Consider the following 27257-nt stretch of genomic DNA (forward strand, 5'->3'; position numbering starts at 1 on the left):
TCAACTTTGGTAGAAAGCTGTATGCGACCGAATCACGGTCAGGCCTAATATATGCCGAACAAACAAAAATGGTTTCCAACGCCGATCGCGGTCACGAGACTCGCTGGGCTGTGACGAAATTAATGCTAAAAACAGCTGGAGCGCAGAGAAAAAGCCCGGAAGGTCCCTGAATCTCGACCCCACAGTGGCGTTCAGCTGATTCGAGGCCTTGGGGATCCAGCGCTGGAGCCCTGAACTCTCGGCGGTCTTCTATCGTAGATCCCTGTCAAATTGGCATCGGTATTTGGGGTCTTCGATGGCGGGAAACCCGATGGCAGCTTCATTATTTCAAGAACCGCACCAACCCCCTCCCTCTGACCTCGTACGGCATCACACCACTACGGATGAAATTCTCATGCAAACCCCTCATCTATCACACCACGATTGGTTCCCGCACATTGAGTCCTACGTCTTCTGAGACGAACGATAAAAGAAAGCCTACCTCTCTGGTCTAGACTCCGTTCGGGTCAAGTTGACAAAGTTCGGGGGTGCTACTGTCGAGAAGCCTAGTGTCGTGCACATCCGCTCTTCTCATTCAACACTCGTCGTTAATGAGCTCGCTATTGAGGAGAATCGAACCAAATTACAGTTGCTTCGAGGCCCAAAGCTCACCTGAATTTCAATATCATCAACCAGCAACCGACTCCAAAAACGCGCCATTCTGCACAAGCTACCTAACCACCTACGTATTTGGAGATCCCGACACAATCCGCGTGTCCTGAGGTGGCCACCGACGTCATTCAACTACCAAAGCACAGCTGCGTCTGCCTATCTGTAGTAGGAGATTTAAAGCAAGAAGAAAAGCAACCTAAAGCAGTTATCGGCGACTGAATCAATCTACTGAATAACGGCCCACGGTCGCCACGACGTCTTGAAACCTCAGAAATTTCAATTGAACGTTCAGAGCCATGGAGACTATGCAGATCAGCACTCCCCCCGCCGCACAGCCCAAGGGCTTGTGGTCGCGGGACGAACATTCCAGAAACGCAAAGAGACAGCCTCGGAGATCGAGGACTTTGCACGAGGAGTTCCAGACTCCAGACATGCCATATGGATTTGGCGAGGTCCGCCTGCCTTCAAACTACCAGGTCCACGCCCAGGACCACTATAGGGCCATGAACGGTCTGCCGTCGCCCATTTCGGAGGTCCCACCAGGTCTCGAGAATGGAGATTACATGATGTCGCTGTCGATTACCTCAGACTCTTCAGACAGGAGCTTATCCTCCAAGGTAGTTGAGCAGGCACCTCAGCCCGCCCCAAGGATACGTCAACTTCGTCCTACACTCCCCCCACCCCGCCGTTCCTACTCAGTGACGGACCAGGAGCCGGTGCCACACCACCACCGCCTCTCATCCGTCATGACACTACTTGATCTACCAGGCGAAGTTCACTACGCCATTTTCGACTTCTTGGATCCTCTGGACAGCACTTGCTTTGGCCTCACCAACAGGCATTTGTATGGAATCCATAGACGACTGCACGGCAAAGTTCCCCTCTCCATTCGCCGTGCAGGCCCGAACGACATGGAATGGGCTTGGCACAGAGCCGGACAGTCAACCGCCGTCACCGCCGCGAAGCCTGCAGCTGCTGTGGCTGCCACTGAGGGCGAGGCCGCAGCCGACGACAAGGAACGCATGGCTCTTGAAAAGAAGGAGATCACTGCCATGAGGGTGCGCGGACAAGCCTATTGTCGCAAGTGCGGGATCTCCCGCTGTGAGCTGCACAAGCATATTCGCGATTGGATGGGTGAGAGCTACGAGTACTGCAGCGTTCGGCAAAAGTTTGGGCCCAAGGCACCCGAGGGTGCTAGGAACTTTTGTTACCTGAGCAACCCCAAGAATCCCGGCCGGTGTGGTCGACACCGAGTTGCGAAGGCGCAACTGTCACCGGATTCTTCGTAATCATGATCCCATTTCTTGGTCCATTGGCCTTGAATCTATGTTAAATTTTTTTTGGATGATTTGTTACAATTGGTATGAGGACTTTTGTTCCCTATTAGCACGGGAATACTTACTATCTCCTCCGGGCGGTGTTTCGTTCGCACGTTGTGCTGAGGGCAGACTTTGTGCATGGCGTTAGCGTGGGGGTATTCTTCGGTTTTATCGAGTTACACTAGTAACCTTCCTTGTCACAAGCCATGGCATTTTGTTGACAACGCTTATGTATGAATATATAGCCAGGGTTTAGTTTTGGGCGTTCAATGCGGTGTATTTTCTGTTCGTTGGAACAACCGGCCAGTCAAGTTGCATAACGCCTATACGTTGTTGGGGGGCGGGCAAGTGCAACGAAGGACTTGTCATATTTGACATTTTGCTGCTTTCGTTTAATGCTTATCCGTGAATGACGTGGTTGACTCCTGTACTTGGACACAGTATTGTCAGGGGAGGCACACGCATACTTAGTGGCTCGTTGGAAGTGCCTTGGCTGTGGCACACCTCAGATGAGACTGGTTGATCGGGCTGTTTTCCAGGAGGAAAAGATATTGGTTTGTTTGTAGGGTGCATAGCATTATCGCCCAACCAAGTTTCCAAGGCAGGTAGACGAACATTTCCATTTAATGAATGAACAATGTAATTACGGTACATTAGTTTGTTGGCCTAGGTATGATCACGAGCTCCCAGTCTCGCTTAGTCTCTAGTAGCAGGAGCAAGAGGCGAAGGAAGCTCAGTTACTGCCACGCCTAACACAAACACCTGTCAAGAGGTCCCTTGAGAAATCAAGACAAACCATGGTCTAGACTGTCTGCTGAGTAGGTAGGTAGGTAGGTACCTAGGTATGTATGTAGGCCAGGATTTTTTTTTTTTTTTTTTTGCATGTGAAAGTCCACGTCAATCCCAATGGAGCGCACATCTCCAAAAGGGAAGCAGGGAAAATAATAAAAATAGCGTCACGTGCTTAAGCACAACATCAACTCTTTACCGCATTCTCTTGTTCTTGCTGATGCGCCGATCATGGATTCCCTGTTCGGACTGGGACGTCAAGCCACACGAAATCAGAATGGCCATGCGAAATGACGCCACTTTTAGGGCCCAATGTTCAACATCGCGGTGACGAGTAAAAAAAAAAAAAAAAAAAAAAAAAAAAAAAAAAAAACGCGGCAGGGAACGTTTTGGAAGGAGAAAAAACAGGGATGAGACAAGAGATTGAGGGAGAGAGGATTTGCGGAATCTTCCAGGGATGCTTTAATCTCCTTTCTTTTTGTTGGGAGGAATTGCGGGCTGGCTTGAGGATAGATCGCAACTTCGGGTTCTACGTATAGTAATGTTTTATTTCTATTTTTTTTTTACTGTGCGCTAAATGATAGCAGGTAATGTACCTTTACCGCAAGAAGTGCCATCCGTTGTTTCCTTTTCTTTAGGTACTAGCCCGTAAAGATACATTTCCAAGGTAGGGTAGGTAGGTTGGCTACTGGCGCCTACGAAGTCGGGCAGAAGAAATTCGGTCCATTGATGTTGATGTATGTCGTGCACGCAAGCGGGATTAAGTCAGGCATAAGATAAACAATCACCCTAACTTACTACGTAAATGTTAACTGTCGGCATCATCTACCAGTCGTAAATTAGAACAGACCCCTGACCTCGCAAAAGTTCCACTCGTTAGTAGTACATTCTAGCTGCATGCGCTTGGCTTCCAAGTGATTTTATCCAACTCCATCCACGTTGTCCCGCAGAACGCCTGACCATATCAATTGAGTCCCTAAGCTCCCCTCGAATCACACTGTATCACTGCCACGTACAGACCAACACCCATTCTAATCCTATGCTACCGAGGGCCGGCGGACGCACATGATTTCTACTACTTGCGAACCATATCAAGATCCACCAACAGTGACTACTACCCCATTGTTTTCAAGCACCCACGGGGGCAAAGAAAACAACCACCCACCCCCGGTGCCCCGAAGCTCTTTTAGCTGAGCTGCTGTAACATATCTGGTGTTCTTTCGCTACTGGCCCACCCCCGGCTGACTCGAATTAACGTCGACACCGTCCTCTTTCACCCCCACACCTTTGCTACCATACGTACACAGACGCACATCGGACCAGACAATGTCGTCAACAACACAAGCAGCCGCCAACAAGCGCAAACGCCTCACGGGTGGCAGCACCACCTCGCTGCCTGACGAGGTTGCGGCCGCCGAGCGGGCACAGATCTCGGAGTCCCGCGACGCGTCTGCAGAAGAGGGCGACACCACAGCGGCGGAAACGCCGGCGACGGCACCCACCTCGCACCCGCCGATTAAGCGCCAGCGGTCGAGCAACAATGCCGTCGGCGATGCGACGGTCGACCTGGGCGAGCCTAGCGATACTACCGAGGCGAGCGTGGACATTGAAAACCGGGTAGGCCGCAAGGGCAGGAAGAGCAGCAACCCCGAGAAGGAGGAGGAGAGCATGGCGCCGCCACCCATCGGCAAGCTCACACATCCAGTTGGCTATCGTACCAATGACCCGCCGGTTGGTAGGCCAGTCCGGATCTACGCCGACGGCGTGTTTGATTTGTTCCATCTTGGGTATGTTTTAGGTGCCATCCAGAGGTCTCAAATTTTTACGCAGGGCCAAGAAGGACACATGTTAACATTCCTCCTGTGCGCGGTATTAGCCACATGCGACAGCTCGAACAAGCCAAGAAGGCGTTCCCCGACGTCTACCTGATCGTCGGAGTAACTGGTGACGCCGAGACTCACAAGCGCAAGGGCCTGACGGTGCTTTCCGGTAAGGAACGCGCCGAGACGGTCCGTCACTGCAAGTGGGTCGACGAGGTTATCGAGAACTGCCCGTGGATCGTCACGCCCGAGTTCCTCGAGGAGCACAAGCTCGACTATGTTGCGCACGACGACATTCCATATGGCGCCGACGAGGGGGACGACATCTACGGACCCATCAAGGCCGAGGGCAAGTTCCTGGTGACGCAACGCACAGAGGGCGTCAGCACGACAGGAATCATTACCAAGTAGGACCTGCCCGCATCTTTCTTTTCTACTCAATACCCACAGCTACACTCTCGGTGCACATTGGGATGGACATGACTAACAGAGTAAAACCACGCCAAACAGGATCGTACGCGACTACGAAAAGTATATTGCAAGGCAGCTCAAGCGCGGTACTTCGAGGCAGGAGCTCAACGTCAGCTGGCTGAAGAAGAACGAGTTGGACCTGAAGCGACACGTACAGGATCTGCGAGAAAACATCCGCAGCAACTGGACGACGACGGGTCAGGAGCTCAGCCGCGAGCTGAGGCAATACTGGCCGGCTTCCAGGCCACAGAGCCCCGCCCCCTCGAGGCCCTCGCTGCAGGTTCCTAACGGGGACCAGCTCACAAGCCCGCAACAGCAGAGCAGCTTGAGGGAGGCGCAGCTCCGATCGCCAACCACGCCAGGAGGCGCCAACGTCAACTCAAACGACTTCGTCGCCGGATACGCGGTCGGGTTGATCGGCGGTGTAAGGTCTTGGGTAAGTGACTTTTTCTTCTGCTTGTCTTTGTTCCGCTGATCTGCAATGTCGGCTATGCACGGTTTCCGACGTGGCGTTTTCTTCAAGCCTGTGCTAACGAGACTTTTTCTTTTACGAATCAGATGACCAAGAGCCGTCGCAGCCTGAGGGATGAGAGAGATGACTCCTCATCGCGCCCGCCAAGTGACGACTCATCCGAGGAGAGTGAGGGCAAGGAGAAGACGACGCGAACTCGCAGGGTTGTTCCCAAGGGCAACAACGCTGCTGCTACAGGAGCCTAAGATACGGCACTGCTGGTCTGTGCTTTTGTTCAGCTTTTTTCCTTTCTTTTTTTCGTCTTTTACCCTCCCCTTTACTTTTGTTTTATTTCTCTTTCATTGGCTCTCTCCGGATGCTTTTGAGAGGGTGCAATGTTGGATAGTTTTATACTGGGACGGAGGCAAAGAAGAATAACGGCGAGGTATTTAAAAAGAGGGAGTAATCGGCATGAGATGATCCGGGATACACACTCACCTACTGCAGCATTAAGTGCTGAAAATCACATTCAAACTTGTCGTATACTGGGATCGTTAGGGGATCCGCAGGTGGAAGAGGTAATGGAGACGGTGTTCTATTTTTTATCGTTTCCTTGAGCAACAAGCACCCATGTATGCTTGCTTCATCAGAGTCTTGTCCCTATTGACAGCAAAATAATATGCAATCTTATTGCTCTGAGTGACAGAAGGTAATGACAGTATGATGCTTACACCAACGAGTTGAATGATTGTGGTACAGGGTTGAGTTCAATGAGCATAGACAGGCTGGTCACCTGGTCAGCCTGGACGCGGCAACCAGGTGGGTTGCGTCAGGTCAGCTGAGAGCGTGCCTGCCTGGAGGGGCAACAAATCCGCTTTTCGACTCGCTTCTCACTCCAAACCGCGTTTTCGTCACGGCACTTTTCACTTTCACCTTCATATCAAAGACAAAAAGAGTTTGGATACAAAGTCCCTTTCATATCTTTCGCGTTCTCCAGTAATCCAGCGACTATAAATGAAAAACTTGGAAAACAACCCCTTGTGGATCAAAAAGCTGTCTCCTTGGTGCTTCTTTCTTATTTTTGCTCACCAGAAGCCAGCCTTTGCAAATTGCCAGCCATGCCATGACAAGTGGCGATCCGCCCGAGATCTACCCACAGTATTGCTTTCATCTGTCGCCGACGATACACCGGTGGTGCCACCTTCGAGCGGCCGACGTTGCGGCGTTGACTACGCATCCCGGGTTTGAAGGTGGGCTTTTTTTTTTCTTTTTTTTCTCTCTCTCTCTCTCCATAAGTGATCCTGATATTTTGCTTATCTCGGTTTGGGACGAATTGATTTTAATCAGTACAGCTGGCGGGACGCCGAAAACAGGGCAGGATCTATATTTCCATATCAATCATCCCATAAAATGGGTCCGCATAGCGGGCGTCATCGTCGCCATCGACGAATACAACAGCCGCCGCATCTACACGGTGGATGACGGCAGTGGGGTGAACTTGGAATGTGTCACTATCGTTGCGGTGCCTAAACCGACAGCAGGTGGAGTCGCTGCTGGCATTGCTGCTACTTCTACTACTACGCTTGCATATGGGGCCTTCCAGCCCCGTCAGCACACAAACCCTCGCATACCCAACGACCTCGACGTCGGGCAGGTGGTCGAGGTCAAGGGCGGCGTGTCGACGTTTCGCGGCGCGCGGCAGATCAAGGTCGAGAGCGTCGTGGTGCTGCGCTCGACGCGGCAGGAGGTAGAATTCTGGCGCAGGACCACGGAGCTGCGCGACACGGTGCTGGCGCGCCCCTGGACCCTGCGCAGGAGGGATGTGCGGAGGTGTCGGAAGGAGGCTGAGGCCGAGGACCTCGCGGGACGGCGGGGTAAGGACGGGAAGAGGAGGAAGCGAGCGGAGACGGCCGAGGCTGAGGACGATGGCCCGAAGAGAAGGGTTACGGGGTTGGAACCTGCCTCCAGGCGGGCAGTGGCGGCTGGGGCTGCTGGCTGTGCTGGTTCCACGTCACGAAGAATCACTGGATTGGAACCCGCTTCAAGGATGCCGGTTATCAGAAACACTGGGCTAGAGCATGCTTCGAGGACGCCGGTTATCAGGGACACTGCCGATGATGTTGCAACATCGAGTAGAACCTCAAAGTCAGAGCCCGCTTCCACGTTGCGGAGAATCACTGGGTTGGAACCCGCTTCGAAAATGCCAGTTTCCAGGCCTACAGGATTAGAGCCCGCTTCGAGAACACCGGCCGGTAACGTTACCAGCGCTGGTACTCAAAAATCACAGACGGGCCTGGCGTCTATGCCAAGGACAACGGCTGGCGACGGGACTGGCGATCGCGTTTCGGCGAAAAGGTTCACGGGTCTGGAGCCCGCTTCAGGCAGGCTGACTAGTGGTGCTACTGGAAATGGCGCTCCGCCGAAAAGAATCACGGGCTTGGAGCCAGCTGCCAGAACTACCCCTAGTAATGCGGTGCCAAGGCCCAAGAGGATCACTGGATTGGAGAGCAGAACCAAACACCGCTGATTGCCTCGACAAATTCGTCTCGAATGTCATTTAATTGAGGCATTGTATTGTCAGGGACCAATATAGGGCAAGAAGGCAATGTCTCGGCATCCAAACGACGAACATGCCAATGACTAAGACAGAACGTTCGGGTTTCCCACCCCGTTGGCCCGTTGGGGACTGATGACCCGAAAATCAGGACACCAAGACGAACTGGTAGCGGTGTGAATGTAACTGATATTTAATACATTTCTTAGGCAATGGATCATTCGCAAGTTGTTGACGGCCGAGACTGGCCCATCTCGTGGTGTGGTGGTTGCGATGCCTTTAAGAATCGCAGGGGGTGGGGTTTACAAGAGTTTCCAAGGCGAAATGTCTGGGATTCCGCGTCATCACGCCCCCACAATACTGGCTTCTCGTTGGCGATTAATTCTTACCGAGCTGCACCTGGGGGAAACGCGAGTTTCTTTCTTTTCTTTTTTTCCTCCTTGAAATATACGAGACCTTGATAAAGTTATATTTGTACGGACGTGGCGTGAATTCATCTCACAAACAATTATACACGTGTAAGTTGATCGATTTTCCCCTTGCGCCTAGTTTCCACTTTTGGACAGCACAGTTGTCTTTCTCTGGACGCCACAGTTCATGCACACCATCCATCCTATCCCACCAGCGCCAATGCCAGCGCCAGCGCACGAGACAGATCGGACTACTGCGCACCTTAAATGAGGGACCCCTGGTATTTGATTTATACAGTACATCTCACCCTACATAGGTAACCTATTACTTCAGGCAGGTAATTTGAACTACATACCTAAGGTGCCTAGGTACCTACCTTTACCTACGACCTGATTTACCTTCACCTCCCTTAGGATACATAGAGATGGAAAGCTGCGAGTGCCGCCTTCCATGCTGCTTGAAGCCAGACTCGGGAATAAGGTCATTGGGCTGAAAATGCCAGCCCGGATGTTCTTACCTTCTCAGCCGGGCTGAACCAACGGCCGAAAAGCAAGCGCTTGCTTGCTCTCCGGTTAATGGCAGGTTTATTCTTGGTATTGAGGATGAAGTCCGCCTCTCCAAGTGATCTATGTGGCTTGATTCGGACCCAATGCTTCTCTTCGGAGCATCGTGTTCGCCTGACCATCACACGCGAACCGTTAGATCAAGCATCTGACGAGAGCAGTATCACTTGCTTTTATGACCTAGACAACAAGTAGTTTCTCTTCACACAGTCCTCGGGACTGTAATTTTTATTCCGTTCATCAGAGATCCTAATTTCCACTCGGAGGAATCACATTTCTTCTACGCGAACGTCGAGCCCCCAGCCTCACGAGCCTAATCGTGTATAGTCAACATCTCATTCCAACAGGTATCCTCCCCCGGTCTAGTCCAAGACATCCATACCAGCTACACGTCTGTCCAGATCACCAGTCCTGTCGTCAACTTTCTGCACCCCACCCCTGCCTCTTTCTTCAGCCTGGTCTAGCTTAGTGGCATCGATGTTTTTTTTTTTTTTTTTTTTTTTTTTTTCAGACCTCATGCCAGCTAGTCCGTTGTTTCACTTCCCTCCGCTCCCTCTCTGGCCTCAACTACTTGACTGCACATATACCCCCAGAAAAACGAAAATGCAGTCAACTTGGGAACCTTTATGGCTCAGGAGTCTCGTTTCCTTCGAGACTTTGGCCGTTGAAAGTGGTGAAGTTTCTTTTCGCCCGGTAGCAATAGCCCTTCATATTTGCCCTCACACAGGCCAAAACTCGGTTCTGGAAACCGAGGACTTGCCATCAATATGCGTTTCAACATTATACTGACGATGTTGGTCGGCGTAGCCAGTTGCTCATCCGACGGCAGTGAAAATCGACACCAACATCGGCATCCTCACGCAGCACCAGCGGCTCACCCTGCCAAAAGACAAGTCGCAGACAGTGCCCCAGGGGCTAGGAGTACGACACCACCACAAAGTGTAGTAGCCTCGCCCACCGGCAGCTCTCCAGTGACCCGGCCAGCCAACGAGAAGCCCAAGGCAACTAGCGTGGGCGTATTGATCACCGAGCTCGAGGGAGGTGTTGCACAGATCATCACGGCCCGCCCTGGCCCGCCCCCTGATACCAAGGGTACCGTTATCACCAAGCTGAATACCACCGGCCACGCCACAATAGCACCTCTGCTCACCAGGCCCATTCCTCCGGTAAAGGAGAGATTCGAGGTCGATCTTCAAGCTCGATCTGCAGCAGCAATCGCAACCAGAAACCCGTCGCCGTCCAGACCGGCTGTCGCCAGGATGGCTGCTCCAAACATATTCGCAGAGCCCATCTCAACCAACCCGCCACATGCAAAGTTTCTACGCCGCGATGATCATCCAGTCGGACGGAGCAGCATCACGTCGTTGGCGCCGTATCCCACCAACAAGTTCTTTAGCAACATGTATCTGGGAGGCATGAGGAGCCCGGCATTTCTTCACCCTTACTCGATCCAATGGGCCAAGGGGGAGGGTGTCACGGGCAGCTGGGGGTTCGCCATCTCCCACACAGAACCCAACCAAAGAGTTTTTGGGCCACCTGATCCGAAGACCAAAGCTTCCAAGTACTTCATCAATCCGATTGGAATTCACTCTATCGTTCTTTCTGCCCAGGAGCTGGGGCCTCAGACTCAGCTGGCAATGACTGAACTTTGTGCCTTCAGCGCCATGGCCGAGTTGCGAGCCACTCCCGGGAGCCAGCCCACCCTGAAGATGCCTTTTGTCCAGGGCTCGGGGTTCATTACGGGCATCTATAACGGCGCAAGTCCCATTGTCAGCTCCGGTGTTTACTTCAGGCAGGTCTTGCGTGCCAATCAGAACCCTCAGCCGGGCGTTGTCAAATACAAGATGTTCCTGGAGGACGGCAAGTCGTGGCTTCTGTACGCACGCCACACTTCAGGCAACCCCCTCATTCTCGATGTTGTCGACAGCAAGAACTTTAAGGCGAGAGAGCCGTTCTGGGGTACGATTCAAATCGCCAAAGAGCCAGGCAACGGCGAGGCCATATACGACCAGGCCTGCGGTGCGTATGCCACTTCGATGGAGCTCTCGGGGACGACCAGCGGCACCTCTGGGTCGTACACGTTCACTTTCAAGCGGGCGGGTCTTGCGAGCTCGAAGCTCCTCATGTTTGCGCTGCCGCACCACGCCGATGGCTTCTCGGAAGCATCGCGCCAGGCGGTCACTGGCCTCCAGTTGCAGACGACGACCAAGGGCCTCGCGAGCGGAATCTTGGCGGATTCGTGGACGATACGGGAGACTCTGACCCCGGGCGTCGGGTTCCTGCCCTGGGACCGTAGGAGGGGCGAGATCTCCAAGCTCGGCAACTCTGCTAGGATCGCAGTGCTCAGGATCGCGCAGCAGGAGCTCGCGCAGAACATGATTGACCAGGCGAACTTGGATTCGATGTACTTCAGTGGCAAGGTAAGTTACTGTTTTGGATGTTGGTGATTTAGGCACAGGACATTGAAAGGGCAACTAACCCGCAGTCAAAAACCCACAGGCTCTAGCCAAGTTCGCATCGATCATCATCGTCGCCAACGATCTGCTTAAGAATCCCGAGGTCGCTCAGACGGGGCTTAACCAGCTCAAGAGAGCATTCGCCATCTTTGCTGAGAACCGACAAAAGTTTCCGCTCGTCTACGACACTCGATGGGGTGGTATAGTGTCTAGCGCTTCGTATGTGACGGGACAGCCAGGCATAGATTTCGGTCAGTGATATTGCCCTATCTTTCGATTCGATTCCAGTTCATCTTCGCTGACCATAACCCATCCAGGCAACACATACTACAATGACCACCACTTCCATTATGGCTATTTCGTCTACACGGCAGCTGTGATTGCCCACATTGACAAGGCCTGGGGTAATGCCAACAAGGAATTTGTCAACACGCTGGTCAGAGACTTTGCGAACCCTAGCGCCAAGGATGGCTTCTTCACCATGTATCGCAACTTTGACTGGTACCACGGGCACAGTTGGGCTCACGGACTGTACGATACTCTGGACGGGAATGTGAGTTGTCTTTTCTTTTTTCTTTTGTGTCGCCTCCACTGTTCAAGTCTCGTGGCGGTCCCCCTCTGAGGCTATGCAATGTCATGACAACTAACACAACCATACCGTTCCTACGACATCAGGACCAAGAATCCAGCTCGGAAGACGCCATGTCGGCTTACGCCGTCAAGATGTGGGGACGCGCCATCGGCGACGCAAACATGGAGGCGCGGGGAGAGCTGCAGCTGGCGGCGCAGGCGCGGGCGTTCAAGTACTACTACCTATACACGTCAGACAACAAGGTACAGCCGGCCGAGTTTGTGGGCAACAAGGTGGCGGGCATCTTATTCGAGAACAAGATCGACCACACGACCTTCTTTGGCGCCAACATCGAGTTTATCCAGGGCATCCACATGATACCCCTGATGCCCTTCTCACCGCTTACGCGCAGCGACCAGTTTGTCCGTGAGGAGTGGGCTACCTACTTCGACAATGGCCGCATCAACGAGGTGCAAGGGGGCTGGAGGGGAATACTGATGGGCAACTATGCACAGATCAACCCGGCTATGGCATACAGCTTCTTTGGGTCGTCTAAGTTCGACCCAGGCTTCCTGGACGGCGGTGCTTCCAGGACCTGGTACATGGCTTACTCTGCCGGTAAGTCTTTTTTTTCTTGCTTTCTTGCTTTATGACACGAAACCTGGTTTCCTCTCGTTTTGTATACTTTTGACGAGACGGGCCGAATTTCGCTTGAGAGGTCCAAGAGATTTGATGGCTAACTTTTTTTGTTCTGCATCTGCACAGCCCTGGCGGGTCTCTGAGGAGAAGAGAGAGGGGGGTTTCGCGCATCGATACCCACGCGTTGATTATTTTATTTTGCAGCATTGCATCCGGAGTATCCCAGGAGTCCACTGGTTTATCATGAGTGGAGGTTGTCATTTTCGGCGTTGTTGTTGGGCCGACCTGGTGAGGCCGGGTTTCGGGTATGCTGTCTCTTACATGGGGATCAGCAATTGGATAAGCATTTATCATTTTTTTTCCCTCTTTTCTCCTTTTTTTCTACATCTTTTTCTACTTTATTATTAACGTGGTATTCACTGGTTGGCTCGCTATCGGGAAGTGGATGGGAGCATATGATTTGACAAGTAGTGGGAAACCTTATGAGCTTATGCTGGGAAGGGATACGACGTCTTCATAGGTACACACGAGATAGATGAACGGGAACGCAGGGGGCCAAGGGCTTTTGACGAATTCAGGATAGCATTTTAGAATTAGCATGGGCATCTGCACAGCCTACCTCTTAGACAGCATCGTAACAAAACCCATAATTCTTTTCTTACTGTACTAGTCTAGTTCCTAGTGCCACTTGGTCCTTTTTTTCTCCTGCACGATTAATGGATTCGTTTGACATGCAGTCCTAGATGCTTGATAATCCCTTTTTTTTTTCTGAAAAGTGGTGGCGTGATCGGCCATACATTTTGTTTCTAAGTAGTATGTTTTTCTTGGCCAGTGTTTTTTCTTCTTTATGCCAAGCCAAATAAGCCACACTCGATTTTTGTCATTGTTTGGATGGAGTTGCATCGTTTCACTCCATGATGGCAAAAAGGTATTGTGCTCAACTTATTAGCCGACAAAAAAGAACAGAAACAAGTTAAATACCACTTTACGGGATAAGGGGGTGGAAGAAGGGGGAAAAATCTGACGCCAAACAATGTGCTTCTGAAAAAAAAAAGACAGACCACGAGGTTGGTGGTGGTGCGGGGGCTGAGCAGCTCATGGGGTGGTTGGTGGCGGCAGGTCCAGGCGTTACCTACGTTACCACGGGAGAAGCTCCTTGATACGGTAAGGGGTAAGCTCTTTGAAGCTTCTTTTTTTTTTTTTTTTTTTTCCTACCATATACACATGAAACTGGGGAAAGCTCCTACAACTCTGCGGTAATTCTCCTGGGCTTGGCCCGGTTTTTGGTCGAATTGGGATATAGCAGAAAAGGGTACCGCGTATGATAGAATTATAGTAAATCTGTAGTTTGTTTTCTTTGACTTTGTGTTTCTTTGGTAACTACCGTGATCAGTAGAGGTAGGTAGTAGGCAGGCAGTTTTCTCATATTGTCACTCCACGGTACTCTCACGGGCTAATAATTATTTATCTATATTTATGAGAGATTTTCCAGAGATGTTCCCTACTTCCACTTTATCCAACTACCGGTAAGCGCTCGCATTCGAAATTGATTTCTCCGTTTTCTTTTTAAATGATGGTCTCTTTTTCTTGTTGACGGGGAGGCCTCCTTCCTGATCCCTCACCTCATAATTTCTCTCTCAATGAGGACCAATGACACAATTTCTTTGCACTGCCACGCTTGGCGTGCAGAACAGTTGAAATCTGGCGGGATCCGGGGGGACGGGAACTGTACCGACAGGGATTTGTTTTTTTGGGGGGTAGCTTTTTTATGTTCCTTGTGGGCTTCTTCTCCGAAAATTCTTGGCTTGCTTCACATCTTGGCAAAGGAGAATGCAAGGCGCGCAGCGCGTTTTGTGGGTGGGAACCTGCGGTCGGTCGGTTGGGTTTTCTTGGCCTGGGGGTGGGAACCGGACTATTTCTCTTCTGGTAGTGTATGTACCTACAGACTTCCAATAGCGCAAGTAGGTACCTAGGTATACACTTAGGCCCAAGGGGACGTGCGTAGCTGAACGGAGAAACGACAATGTGGTAATGGGGGCAAGTTACAGAGTACCTAGGCACTAACGCCACTAGATCGGGCATCAGCTTCCTAGGTGGGAAGAGGTAGGGAACTGGTCCCCCAGGGATCTGATTGGTTGGGGCCGTTCTTGTTTCTGCGGTAATGTTTCATTGCAGACCGTTCTTGATTTTACAACCGAATCAATCAATTCAAGCAATTCCATCTCTTTCATCATCGTCACCGTGTTCTCTTTCTCCATCTTACTGTTCGTCTAATCATTACCTGTCCTGTCCTGTACTCTCCTTTTGAAATTTTCAGACTGATTGAGGCTGTGCTGTTTGATATTTGCCAGTAAGTCATACACTACCTTTCCTACCTTGGCCAACAAAGTCCGGATCGAGAGAGGGGAGTTAAAAAAAAAAAAAGGGTCGCAAGTTGACATCGAAAGTGCCCGCCGCTGACCTCACCTCGCTTTTAGCGCCACTGCAAGACAAAAAAGGACATTACTCCATTGCCTGTCTTGCCTGTCTCTCGCTGTACTCCGTACAAGCACTTACATTTCTTTGTCGCTTTATTGCTTGGGTTTCTTCCATGGGAGTCCCCTGATTGGAATTCGTCCCAACTCAAAAGTTCTTTCCCAACTTTCCCATAGCCATTTACCCAGGCAATCCAGGCATCGCTTGTGTGCCCCCCAGCAACCCAGGCCTCTTTAGCTCGACTGCCGTGTCAGTCTTGGCTTTTCCCATTCCATTTGAATTTGTCTTGGCTCAAAGCTTGCTCTGGGCAGTCTTGTCTCTTTTTTTTCTACTTGGCAGGCTGACCCAGACCGAATTCTAATCGACCAGGACACAAGTCCGATCAATCCATCAAAAACCGCCTTCATCCCAAGAAAGAAAAAACCCGTTCCCGCACTGCCACAATCCACAATCGAGAAGAAACAAGACGGATAAAAGAATCAACAAAAAAACAAAATTAATTAATTCTCAGGGAAGCGTCTGTGCGCGTCTGTCCAACACGTGCCGGCGCGTCTGCTTTTCTCTGCAGTCAACTGAGTACAGTGTAACATCAGGTTGACTCGGATCAGCAGTGCCTCTTTACCTTTCTCTTACCTGTCCATCCAAATTACAACTCTTTTTTTTTTTCTCCAATCGAGGAAAAAAAAATAAGGGAAGAAAAATACAGAGAAAAATAAAGCAGACGAAAAAAAGTACGACCGACCGGACCCAACGCCCGACTTACTCAAAAAGGGTTTTCCCGACAGCACAGGTGGCTGCAGCTAAATACCCATGGTGTGTAAGTACAAGAAGAAGCCAACTTTTCTTATTACTCCGTATTTGTTCTTGTTCCCTCGGGTTATTTTCCTAGACCTAGTCCAAATCGCTCTCGCCGCTGGTCTTCTACCCAATCAACCAGTTCATGCCCAGCATTCATGCCCAGTCGACGTCGAAGGGATTGATCGATTGAGGGACGAGGGACATGACCTCCTGCATGGCGCGCCTGCATTATACTGTCGCACCTCCATCATCATACCCACAAGAGACGGTTCTCAATCACACCTCGACGTACAAACACACACACCCTCACCGCTGTACTTGTCAAGTAACACTATAGCAACAAACGGCACCCACCATTTGTGGCTGTGTTTCCTTATTTTCTCAAATCCATTGAAAGCGCACCTTTTTTTGGTGTTCCAAAAGACCTGTTGTCAACCGTAAACAGCATCTTGGAATTAGCGCATTAAAAACAAGGGAACCCGATGAAGTCTTTAGTCTTTCACACACTGTCATCAACAACAATACCTCCACCTTCACAGCCACTATCATCGCCCCCGAATCCGGTCATGATCTCACCCCTTGGCAACACCACCTGACCAGAGCCAACATCATCATAATACACCCTCGTACAGTTATCATCTAGTACATTTCACCCCGCTAATCCCTTACCAACTCTCTCCTCGATACAGCCTCTGTTAATTTCGTTCGGGAGCTCCGCAACGCCATGGCGAATTGGGCCAAGGTGAGCGGTCCCAATGGCCATACCGGTCCTGCCGGTGCCGGCATCACCAACGGTAACGGTAACCGAAGCCGTTCCTATCATGACGATGATGAGAACACGCCGCTCATCCTACGTCCGGGCTCCTCACCGGCTATTCCGGCATGGAGGCGCTTCCTCTGGGACTGTCACCGTACTCCTGGCGACGACAGCTCCAACATTGTTGTCAAGGCGTTAGCCAACACTTGGCACGTTACCAAGATTTCGCTACTGAGCAGTAAGTATTAGCCCAAGATATCTACTGGCCACATCGAACGGCCTTTGAAACATGGGCATTATACTCACGGTCGGCCTTGTATGACAGGCCCCGTTAATATTTTAATGGTATTTGTGCCCGTTGGCATCATTGCGGGCGTAATGCACTGGTCCCCGGCGTGGGTCTTTACGTTAAACTTTTTGGCCATCATTCCCCTGGCCGCCATTCTCTCCTTTGCGACGGAGGAGATCTCAGTCAAGCTTGGAGAAACTCTGGGAGGACTCATTAACGCCACGTTTGGAAATGCCGTTGAGCTGATTGTATGTCATGCTGCACCGATTCGCCTTGAACTGTTTCGCCGAGCCTTGCTTGTTAAGAGCAGACGCTGACATTTTATATCTGGCATCCAGGTTAGCGTGATTGCCCTCAAACAAGGGCAGATCGAAGTCGTGCAGGCCTCGATGCTGGGCTCGATTCTCTCTAACCTCCTACTGGTCATGGGCATGTGCTTCCTTCTGGGCGGCTGGTTCAACATGTATGAGGAGGGCACTGATGTCGGCATGGAGCAAGCGTTTGCTTCTGGTACCGCTCAGACGACCTGCTCACTTTTGACTCTGGCAGCCGCCGCCATGATTATTCCCGCCACAGTAAGACGATCTTGCAATCTCTTTATACAAATACCTTGGGCTCGAATAACCACAAGACGCACGTATTTTAAGCGCAAAAAAACTGACAATATCGATAGCTCTATGGTGTTCTCAGCGAGCGCAAAGATGGTCATGGTTCGGACAAGGAAAGAGACGATTCGATTCTCCTTCTTTCACGCGGAACATCGATCATCCTTTTGATTCTCTACTGCATGTACCTCTGGTTCCAACTTCGTACGCATAAGAACCTTTTCAGCGTCGACACGCACGAATCCAGCGAGAACGGCGATATCGAGGCGATCGACGCTACCGAGCCGAACGCGATCAAGGACGAGGATGAGGATGAGGAGGAACACATGACTTGGTGGGCGGCCGGCATTGTCCTCGTTGCCGTGACCGTTGTCATCTCTTTCTCGGCTGACTACCTTGTCGAGTCTATTGAGCCCATCGTTGAGACGGGCGTCCTCTCGCGCTCCTTCATCGGTCTGATCCTGATCCCTATTGTGGGTAACGCCGCAGAGCACGTCACAGCCTGTGTCGTGGCGGTTCGCAACAAGATGGATCTCGCCATGGGTGTCGCTATCGGGTCTAGCATCCAGATCGCCTTGCTTGTTACCCCAGCGCTGGTCATTACTGCCTGGGTCGCCTTGGACGACACGCCCATGAGTCTGCGCTTCGACACTTTCCAGACAGTTGCATTTGCGCTCTCAGTACTCGTTGTTACGTACACAGTGCAGGACGGCAAGTCCAACTACCTGGAGGGAGCCATGTTGCTCGGGCTTTACATTATTATCGCTCTGGCCTTTTACGCAACCCCCATCTGAAGGGTTCATAACTGGGCCATGGTCAAAACTTGACGGCCAACCATGAATGGGGTCTCCAAGGGATCCAGCTTGGTCGAGCTCATGGCACAGGGAGTTCCGACTTGATATTGAAGCCCTGAGAAAAGCACTTCGGGCAATATCTGAACTCACATACACTGTTGGCAGCTAGTCCAGCGACAGCTAAACAGCCCATCAACTAACTATAAGCCATGGAATTTAACCCACGGAGAGTTTTTCCGACATGTGCCACGGTTTCTTAGACTAAGTCTCACAAGAGCTTTGTCACACGCGAACTTTATTCACACTTTTCTTTTGTCAATATCCCATTCTTGAGAGGGGCGTCCGAGGGAGGAGGTGCAAATATCCCGGCCCATCTTATTTTTTTGTTGCCCGAGGTTGGGTCTATACCTTTGTCCATTTTCGGTGTTCAGGCGTTGGCTTTCGTGCGGCTGGCGGATATTCCGGCCGTGGAAAAGAACATGTCAGCGGATTTTACTTGTTTCTATTTCTTTGGTCTCTTCACTGTACTATCTTGAACGTGCCATCTGTACTATATCGATACTGAACCAGACTTTCTTATATTACCCGTTGCTTCGTGCTTTTCCCCCTGCGACCAAACCATTAGGCAAAAGTAAATTCCCCCACGTTAATCCTAGCCACAGCACGCCCAAACCGAACCGTGAATACGGCGACGGCTATCTTCACAACAAAGAGAATTCAGCGTAATGAGGCATTATTTGAGTAAATTTCACGTATAGCTATGCTCAAACCAAACAGCAAACCAGCCAAAGGGTATATATATATATTTTTAATATCGAAGTATCTCATCAAAACAGAACCGCCTCTGAGGTCTTTTTCTGTTCCAACACAACTTTTATCGTGACATGGGCTTGGCCATGGGCGCAATGATGCCCTGCTTCATCAGGATCCTAGGCTTGGTCGCGTTCTGGAACGTCTGCTTAGTCGTCCACTCGGGTCCAACGGGCAGCCGCAGCGACCGCTCATACTGGTCCTTGTTTTCGTACTCGTGCGGTAGTTGTGATGCGAGGTATTTGTCGTTCTGCAGAAGAAAACAAAAGATTGGGGACATGGTTAGCGCTTCAATTCGTAGGAGTCAAAAATACAGGTTCTCCCCTCGGTTGCTGATCACATACCTTCTTGATACGCTTCTCGCTGATAATCACCCGTTCGAGCTTGGCGTCCTTGCGGTTCTTCTTCTTGACGCCTTCGACCTTTGTCAGGAACTTCTTCTGGTTCTTCCTCTGCCTGTTGCTGACTCCCGCGCCGCTCCAGGCGCCCCAGCCGGGGAGGGTGTTGTCGATGACCTTGTCGTCGTCCTCCTCCTCGACGGCCGTCTTCTCCTGCTCAAAGGTCGCGACGAGATCCTCGCCGGCAAAGGCGCGGTCCGCGAGCTCCTTGTCCAGGATCCCGAGGGGCATGTGCAGCTCAGCCTCGGCCTCGGAGTCCGAGGTGTCGGCATCGGCAGCCGTGGAGGTGATGGTGGTGCCTGTGGCCGTCTTGGGCTTCTTGGCCTTGACAACCACCTGTTTCGCCATGACGGTGTTGTCAATGTCCAGAGGTGCGTCCTCTGTTCCGCCGGCGGCTGCCTTTCTTCGCTTGTCCGACTTTCCTTCTGCTTTTTTGGAAGCACCGGCGCGTGACCAACTGCCGGCCGCCCCGGGTTCCGATTCGTCGGCCTGAGCTGAGAATGCCGACACGAATGGGTTGACTTTCGAGGAGGCGGGTTTCGACTTTTGTGGCTGATCATCGCGGGCTTTTGATGATTCAAGAGCGCTCTTCTTCGACTTGGGTTGAATGGTGTTGGCACCACCATAAACCCGGCGCCCAATCTCTGTCGGTTCCTCCTCCTCATCCTCATCGGCCTCGTCTTCCGAGTTTAGTTCCCGGCGAAGCTGAGCTACCAACGCATCGTTGGCCTCTTTCCGAACCGCCTCGCCGCGTTGCATGAACTTCATCTTCATCAACTCGGACTGCGGCTCATCTTGAGCAGCTTCTACCTTCTCCAGCTCGAGGAGCAGCCTCCTACGTCCTTCATCATCGTCCGAGCCACTGTCTTCTTCCGAATCATCTTCCTCGCTGTCACCATCGCCAGACTTGCCTCGGCCCTCGACCCGCCGGCGAAGCTCCTGATCACGACGTGCCATCTCTATCAGACCTGTGCGTGCGTTCTCGTCCCAGCCCGCAATGCCAGCCTTCTTAGTCGACCTTGCCCACTTGCTGTCGCGGTGCTTCGCGCCAACACGCTCCAGCGCCCGCGCGCGGTGCTGCGCCTCTCGCTCCTCTTCCGAGTCGAGCGGCTCGCCCTCGCCATCCTCGCCGAGCTCGAGGGCCTTTTGCTTTTCCTTGCGGTGCACACGACGATAAGCTTTGCTCTTGATCTTCTTGATGCGCGCCGCCCTGGCCTGCTCACGTGATTTGAGCTCTCGCTCGCGCCTTCGCTGGGCCTGCAGCTCCTGCCGCTCTTCATGGGTCATGGACTGAGTCACTGCCCCGTCAGCGTCGGCATTGCGCTCCGCTTTTGTGCTGGGTCCGAGGCCGCTCTCCTCCATGATTGAAAGGATAGTCTGTTCCAGCTCGTTGCCCGCGCTCTTCTTGTCGAGCGGGGCGAGTTCTGTCTTGCTGAGGCCGGCGTCGTGCTGTGTATCCGGCAGGGGGAAGACAAGGTGCTCGGCTCGGCGGTTGTTCTTGACCGTGTCTTGCCACCTGTCGAGAGTCTTGTGTGCCTGTTCAGCGGCAGTGATACGCAAGAGACGGTCCTGCTGTCGTTTGGCCAACGGCACATCTAGCTTTTGCGAGCTCCCGGGCTTGTCTACCGCCTTGGAGTATTTGTGCAGCTGCTTGAGCGTCTTCTTCATGCTTGGTTCTTTGGTGGCTGTCGAGGTCAGGTCACTAAGGTTGACTTTTGCCTTGCCGCTGGTTCTGCTAACCGGCTCATCATCGTCTATGTTGCCTGCAAAGCCACTAGCGAGGCTCTGCAGCGCATCCAGCTTCAACGGGTCCTGGTCGTCATCGTCAGACATGGAAGAGTCGGAGCTAGAGTCACCGTCATCGCCCTCTTCCGACCCAGACTCGGTGTCTCCTTCGGAACCTTCGTCATCGTCAGACATCTGGTCCAGTGCCGCTGCCAAGTCGATTGCATCCTCGCCAAGTGACGACCCATCCTCATCATCTTCATCATCCTCCTCTTCATCATCCTCGTCGCTGTCATCATCCCTCTTCGACTTCCTCTTGGCAGGCTTCTTGTTTGAGCTACTGCCCCGGAACGTGTACCCGTTGAATTTATCCTCGTCGCTCTCCCCAAACGCCTCGTCACTGTCGATCTCGGAGTCGTCGTCCTCGCCCACCTCGCCCATCATGAACTCGTTGCCCTCGCTGTCGCTGCCGTACTCGACATCGTCGTCGCCACCGGCCCTCTTTGCCCTCTTGCGCCGCTCCGCCGACTCGTCTTCGTCGTCGTCATCGCCATCTTCATCGTCTTCTTCGTCCTCGTCGTCCCGTCCCCGCTTTCGCTGGTTGGGCTCAAAGTCGAGGTCGCGTGCCCTGGTGCCCCGGATTCCGGACTTTGTCGGTAGTTCCTTGGCCGCGATGGCAAAGGCGTCGAGCGCCGTGGCGCGGGAGCCAGGCTTGCGCCCCCCTTGCTGATGCTGCTGCTGTGGCTTTTTTCCCTTGCCCTTGCCCTTGTGCTGGTCGAGCAGCGAGCGTCCGTGAGACTGTCGTCCGGGCATTGCGTCTTTGGTATGTTGACGGGATTGCCGTGGACGCGAATTGCCTTCTCACCAAGGGTCTATGGGGGTTTTTCCCTTTTGTCGGAGCTACGCATGGCTGGGGATGGGCGAATTTCCTACCACTTATTTTTTTCTGCCGGACAGTGGGGTAGCTCAACGGCAACTTTTGTTCCGCAGGCGGTGAAGACAATTTTTTAGTGGACCCTGCAGCAAAGCTGGACCCACCGAGAAAGCTCAGTGACGGAGAGCCGACCCCCGGCGGCAGGGGATCGGAAAACGCGTTTGCGCCCGCCCCGTCGCCGAGTCTCAATTTGGCTCGTCGCATTCAACTACCGCCGCAAAAACGATACCAGAACAAAATACTTCGACGTCCGGCAGCGAAACCAGGCAGGCAGGCAGGGCGGCAGTCAGACGACTAAAGCTATAGCAGCTGCTTTGATCCGCACGAAACCGTCCATTTATCGACATCAACAGAGAAGTAAAAAATGCAGCCAACACAACGCCTTCTCATGAAGGGAGTCTTCCGCAAGTTCCGGTTGACGACCAAGGACGCCAACAAGGGCTTCTACAAGGGAACGGGTTCGGGATCTATGGGTCGGCACACAAAGCACGGAGGCTACATTGTCGAGTTTGACAAGGTCAGGACGTACGTTGTGCCAAAGAACCTGGACGAGTTCAAGGTATGTTTTTTGTACTTTTGCATTCTCTACTCTACACTCTCTTTGCTATACCTTTGAACTGGCTGCCAATTTTTCCTCCATGGCATTCCTGCATGGAAACCTTTTGGAAACGGCTCCTTTGCTAACAAGGACAAAATCAACACCAAACAGCTCTCTCCCTTCGTCACCAAGAAGATGGGTCCCACTTTCGGCTCGGGCTCTTACCAGGGCCAAGGACAGGCCGGCCCCAGGAGCGCTGAGCTTTACCTGAGCAGGTGGAAGGCCGAGAACGGCTTTGATTGAAGAGCTATTGGAAGGATACGAAGACGACGGGTCGGGGCCGTGTCGTCAAGAAAAAAAACAAAGCTACTGGAGTTGGGGGCTTATTGTATTGAGCGAATACAAGTACCGGCGTTTTTCACGCAATCTCGGCAACTCATTTCTCCAGCGCTGGCAATGCGGGTGCTGGTAAGCTACCGTGGATGGGAAAAGCAGCCAAATGTACAACACATATAGAGCGAGACCGACAACTCATGAAAACTTGTATTATTATACTAGCAAGTATTAAGCTAGTTTAGACAATTGTACAAATCAAAAAATTTCCCTTATTAGGACTATTACGCAATAGGATGTGTTCCGTTTTCCAGACATCAATTTCCAATGAAAGTGTCGAGCAAGCCTATTGTTTTTCTTTTTTTGGGCAGGCTGAAAATCAAAGAAAAGATTGCAAACTGTGGTCGAACACAGTAAGCATTACGATAAGATAGCAAGCTGATTTAAAATGACAAAGGAGAAGTTTAGTTGAGTTGTATCAGTGGTGCCTGGGTAGACCTTCATCAGCGGTGATGAACTTCTCCAGCTGTGGGCGTCCGTCCAGATTAGGCGAAGACATTGGCGTCTCATAGATGCCCGGCGATGCAAGCGTGTTGTCTTCGGGCGGTCCCGCCTGATCCTTGGCGTTGAGCGTAGTGCCATCCGCAACTGCTGTTCCTACATTCTCCGAAGTTGTCGGTCGGCTTCTCTGTGCATTGTTAAGGTCCTTGATCGATGATGTCGTCGTTGGGCTCATCGGTCGTGCCGATTGCCCAGGCGCGGCGCCAGCATCCATTACGGATGTCAAGGTCATCATGCTCGCCGTCTCTGCCTCCTTGTTCAGTGAGAAGGGGACTGAGATCCCGTCGACGGTGGGACGTTTCCCGGTGGCACCAGTCGCTGCGTCTGGTACGGCAAGCAGGCCAGATCCGCCGGCCGCTTCGGCCTCTTTCTCTCGTCTTTGTGCAATCAAGTTGGCGACTGGCGTGGCCTCGGCCTCGGCCGGCTCGTGGCCACCACTAGCCTGATTATCTTCCTTGGCAGCCGCGACTCCCTGTTGGCTGGGCGACTGGGTCGAGGATGCGCCCTCCTGCCGCTGGAGTTCCGAGAACTTACGGGCACCGGTGCCCTCTTCCGGCGCTGGAGCCTTTGTTTCGGGTGAATCCGCTTTCTCTTCTCTGCTAACTGTGAGCTCGTCGTGTTTAGATCCCCAGAGAGACCACAGCGACAATCCCATGCTGCGCGTCTTTTTCTTCTCCGAAAGGTCGGCCCCAATCCTCCTCCTCCCAGCCAAGGCACTCGGGGGTGGATGCTCTCCGACGCCAAAGCTTTCAAACCCGGCTTCAGCCTGCTTCATGCGTTTCTTTTGAACTTTTTTGGCTGCGTTGCTGTACTTTTTGGCAAACCGATTATTGGCTTCGAGCCACTTGCTAACTGGCCCTTCCTTGGCTATCCCGACCAAATCACGGTCCATGCAGCACCCCGGGAGCTCCGAAGCTGGAGCCAGTGGATAGACGTGTCCATGTCTATCAACCCTCTGCCGGATCATGTGGTCCTGAAAGTGCGGCAAAGGGTCGCCAGCTTTGCCAATTCTGCCTGGCTTATCTTTCGTCAGGGAAGAATTTTCACCCTGTTCACTCGTCAGTTGGGATTTCCACGTATAGCACATAGTTATTCTAGGACCAGAGAACCTACATGCGCGTTTAGGCTACCGCTACGTCCATTTTCACCACCAGACTCGGAGGACGAAGAAATGACCGATACGTCATCGTCGACAAGAATATCTATCTCGGTTCTTTGTGCGCGCTAACCAAAAAGATTATCATCAGTAACAACTCAGAGAAGACTCATCCGTATGTAGACGTCTCGTGGACTCACCGCAAGAGCCCAGGCACCGAATTGAGCGATAGATCGATACATGAATTTGGCTGGCCGGGTGAAACTGAGGGTTGGAGCAACATGACACATGTCATCCCAGACCTGTAGCTGAACGTCGGTGGGCTTGTAATGTTCTATCAAAGCCCTGTCGGCATCGGTGAGAAGGGATTCGGGGGGCATGTATTTGCTCGGATTTGCACACTTGTGAGCAAGATAAATCTGCTCATCACGAAGCACTTCGCCGCCGCCAGTCATGATGAATAGCGGAGGAAGACCACCAAGTGTAGGCTGCATTATCGGGCTCACTAGCGGGTGTTTGAGCAGATCGTTCGTTGTATACATCTGTAGAAGGTTTGTTAGTTTTGAAACAGTTTAGAGCTTTCAAAAGCTGATACTTACTTGAATTTGCTCCTCAACCTGCACTGATTTGCCATTGATGGTCACCGAGAGCCGAGTCTGGTTGTCCTCTGCTGCTGCAGTGTCTGTCAAGTTCGTGTCGCCTAAATTCGGTAGCATCGTCAGCCCTGAGCAAGCAACGCCGGACCTCTCCTAAAATATTGACCCACCTTTCTCCGACTCTCCGCTGCTACCAGCCCTGGCGGCCTTCATCTTCCTGACATCCTCAGTATTCGGCGGTGGCCATGACTCCGAAGGCTTGTGGTGAAATCCATACTGCGGGACGTAGTCCAGATCCGCAGGGATGGCAACGCTGGGAAACGAGTGAGTCAAGTCCACCCAGGGGCTTATAAGTACCGCGCCAGCTGGCAGAGCAATCCCACGGTCTCTCAGAGTAACCAGAACAGAGAGGACCATGCCACCTCCAGCGGAATCACCCGCAAGTATAATCGTGTTGGGCGTGTGGCCAGCCTCCAGCAGGTACAGGTAAGTAGCCAGACAATCCTGGATACCACATGGGAAGGGGAACTGGGGCGCCAAACGGTAACGAGGCGCGATGACTCGTGCCTTGAGCTTTCGAGCATGCCTTTGGATCTGGTATCGATGCTCATCGACGCTGCCAAAGAAGTAGGCACCTCCGTGTACGTACAGCATGATCCGTTTGCAGGGTTGAGTATCCCCCTTCCTCCGGCGGTAGTCGGAACGCATCTCGATCCATTCGGCCCGGAGGGGGCTATTTGGCTTGCGCCATTGCCACCACTTGGTGCCGCCCACTGCGCGGATACCCTCGGGCCCGAGTTGCTCCTCGATCAGGGAGGCTGCCCGGAGCGACTGAGGCTCTGGGATGTTTATCTCCTCGACTTTTACCCATTGGGGATGCGGAACCCACTGGGCTGTGAAGGCTTGGAGTTCTTCGACGGTGTGTTTTGAGGCAAACTCGAGAAAGGCCTTGATGAGATGCAAACCCTCATCATATGGAAGATGCGCAGTCGGACGTTTACGCAAGGGTTTGCGATTCAAGAACTGCGAGAGGGAGCAATGATGCGATGTCAGCTGCTGTATCCTGGGTTGTGCACCTTGTGTATACCCTTTAGATCTAGATCTAGTTCTCACTTGAGCCAGCGAGATATGTGGTGCTCGACACCACACAGTGGGCAGTGGGCCGGGACTCGATGGAGAAGTTGAAGCTCTGTGGAGCTTGTTGCTGCACTCACATGGGTCACGAAAGTCGACACCACCGTCGGGGTGACGGCCAATGAAACGGTCGCTGTGTTCATGTTCATGTTTAGATGTTTGACGTGGTTTGTTGGCCGTCGGGTGAATGCATGTGGCGGGAAGCTCCCGATCAGCTCTGCATAGCACAAGCCATGATTGTTCTCAAAATATTCCCGACAATGCTGTGTGTGGTATTCAATTGAGTCAACTGGGTGATTTGGGACGAAAGCAAGAGCATCAATCCATGCGGTCGAGAGCTAGGACCCTAAGAGGTACGGTGGGAAAGGTTAATTACCCGGTCTGGCAGGGGACTTTTGGCTCGTGCGCTATGTTTGACCAGTTTCGGCGCGAATCAGAGGCCGTGTGGATGGAATTGAATTTCGCGTTGATGTCATTGCCAATGATCTGCTCTGCAAGTCAGTGCAAGCAAGACCCTGGACGCTACCCCTCCCGTTAGGCTGTCACTTGTTTGGATTACAGTGCGGAGTACATAGACAAGCAATCATTGAGCTAATTCACAGCCCTGTCTGGCTGCACAGCCTCTGGGGTCAGTGCATTTTGGACACGCTGGATTTGAAATGAAGCTCAATGGAATCCAACATGATGTGAAATTTTATGTTGGACGATTGCATGGTCCA

The 27257-nt window shown here is 52.2% G+C and overlaps 9 protein-coding genes across 9 annotated transcripts; 6 read left to right on the forward strand and 3 right to left on the reverse strand.

Moving 5' to 3' along the window:
- The first annotated feature begins 344 nt into the window (after positions 1–344).
- MGG_01004 (uncharacterized protein) lies at positions 345–2656 on the forward strand. Its single transcript, XM_003717892.1, has one exon. It carries the CDS (start codon positions 948–950, stop codon positions 1938–1940), a length of 993 nt encoding a protein of 330 aa, XP_003717940.1. The 5' UTR covers positions 345–947; the 3' UTR covers positions 1941–2656.
- Positions 2657–3572: 916 nt separating this feature from the next.
- MGG_01003 (choline-phosphate cytidylyltransferase) lies at positions 3573–6282 on the forward strand. Its single transcript, XM_003717893.1, has 4 exons — positions 3573–4546; positions 4636–4986; positions 5090–5486; positions 5609–6282. The coding sequence occupies exons 1-4, from the start codon at positions 4086–4088 to the stop codon at positions 5765–5767; spliced, it is 1368 nt and encodes a 455-aa protein (XP_003717941.1). The 5' UTR covers positions 3573–4085; the 3' UTR covers positions 5768–6282.
- Positions 6283–6624: 342 nt separating this feature from the next.
- On the forward strand, positions 6625–8028 carry MGG_01002 (OB-fold nucleic acid binding domain-containing protein; the record flags this gene model as incomplete). The annotated part of the gene is made up of 2 exons (XM_003717894.1): positions 6625–6751; positions 6875–8028. The coding sequence occupies 2 exons, from the start codon at positions 6625–6627 to the stop codon at positions 8026–8028; spliced, it is 1281 nt and encodes a 426-aa protein (XP_003717942.1).
- Positions 8029–8728: 700 nt separating this feature from the next.
- Positions 8729–9151, reverse strand: MGG_17330 (uncharacterized protein; the record flags this gene model as incomplete). Its single annotated transcript, XM_003717895.1, has 2 exons — positions 8729–8743; positions 8984–9151. 2 exons carry the CDS (start codon positions 9149–9151, stop codon positions 8729–8731), a joined length of 183 nt encoding a protein of 60 aa, XP_003717943.1.
- A 386-nt stretch (positions 9152–9537) lies between these two features.
- On the forward strand, positions 9538–13292 carry MGG_01001 (endo-1,3(4)-beta-glucanase 1; the record flags this gene model as incomplete). Its single annotated transcript, XM_003717896.1, has 6 exons — positions 9538–11449; positions 11529–11704; positions 11774–12038; positions 12209–12674; positions 12900–13000; positions 13287–13292. The coding sequence occupies exons 1-6, from the start codon at positions 9797–9799 to the stop codon at positions 13290–13292; spliced, it is 2667 nt and encodes an 888-aa protein (XP_003717944.1). The 5' UTR covers positions 9538–9796.
- A 1618-nt stretch (positions 13293–14910) lies between these two features.
- MGG_11454 (vacuolar calcium ion transporter) lies at positions 14911–19011 on the forward strand. The gene is made up of 6 exons (XM_003717897.1): positions 14911–15045; positions 15173–15987; positions 16658–16963; positions 17051–17262; positions 17353–17589; positions 17688–19011. The coding sequence occupies exons 2-6, from the start codon at positions 15981–15983 to the stop codon at positions 18411–18413; spliced, it is 1488 nt and encodes a 495-aa protein (XP_003717945.1). The 5' UTR covers positions 14911–15045; positions 15173–15980; the 3' UTR covers positions 18414–19011.
- Positions 19012–19123: 112 nt separating this feature from the next.
- MGG_01000 (small nucleolar ribonucleoprotein complex subunit Utp14) lies at positions 19124–22275 on the reverse strand. The gene is made up of 2 exons (XM_003717898.1): positions 19568–22275; positions 19124–19473 (listed from the first exon to the last, which is right to left on the reverse strand). The coding sequence occupies exons 1-2, from the start codon at positions 22157–22159 to the stop codon at positions 19288–19290; spliced, it is 2778 nt and encodes a 925-aa protein (XP_003717946.1). The 5' UTR covers positions 22160–22275; the 3' UTR covers positions 19124–19287.
- Positions 22276–22436: 161 nt separating this feature from the next.
- MGG_00999 (uncharacterized protein) lies at positions 22437–23443 on the forward strand. The gene is made up of 2 exons (XM_003717899.1): positions 22437–22839; positions 22990–23443. The coding sequence occupies exons 1-2, from the start codon at positions 22645–22647 to the stop codon at positions 23119–23121; spliced, it is 327 nt and encodes a 108-aa protein (XP_003717947.1). The 5' UTR covers positions 22437–22644; the 3' UTR covers positions 23122–23443.
- On the reverse strand, positions 23336–26970 carry MGG_00998 (lipase/esterase). Its single transcript, XM_003717900.1, has 6 exons — positions 26619–26970; positions 25575–26427; positions 25408–25508; positions 25009–25350; positions 24826–24936; positions 23336–24760 (listed from the first exon to the last, which is right to left on the reverse strand). The coding sequence occupies exons 1-6, from the start codon at positions 26685–26687 to the stop codon at positions 23630–23632; spliced, it is 2607 nt and encodes an 868-aa protein (XP_003717948.1). The 5' UTR covers positions 26688–26970; the 3' UTR covers positions 23336–23629.
- Positions 26971–27257: the final 287 nt, after the last annotated feature.

The sequence above is a fragment of the Pyricularia oryzae genome, chromosome 5, assembly GCF_000002495.2.
Source record: "Pyricularia oryzae 70-15 chromosome 5, whole genome shotgun sequence".
Lineage (NCBI taxonomy): Eukaryota > Fungi > Ascomycota > Sordariomycetes > Magnaporthales > Pyriculariaceae > Pyricularia > Pyricularia oryzae.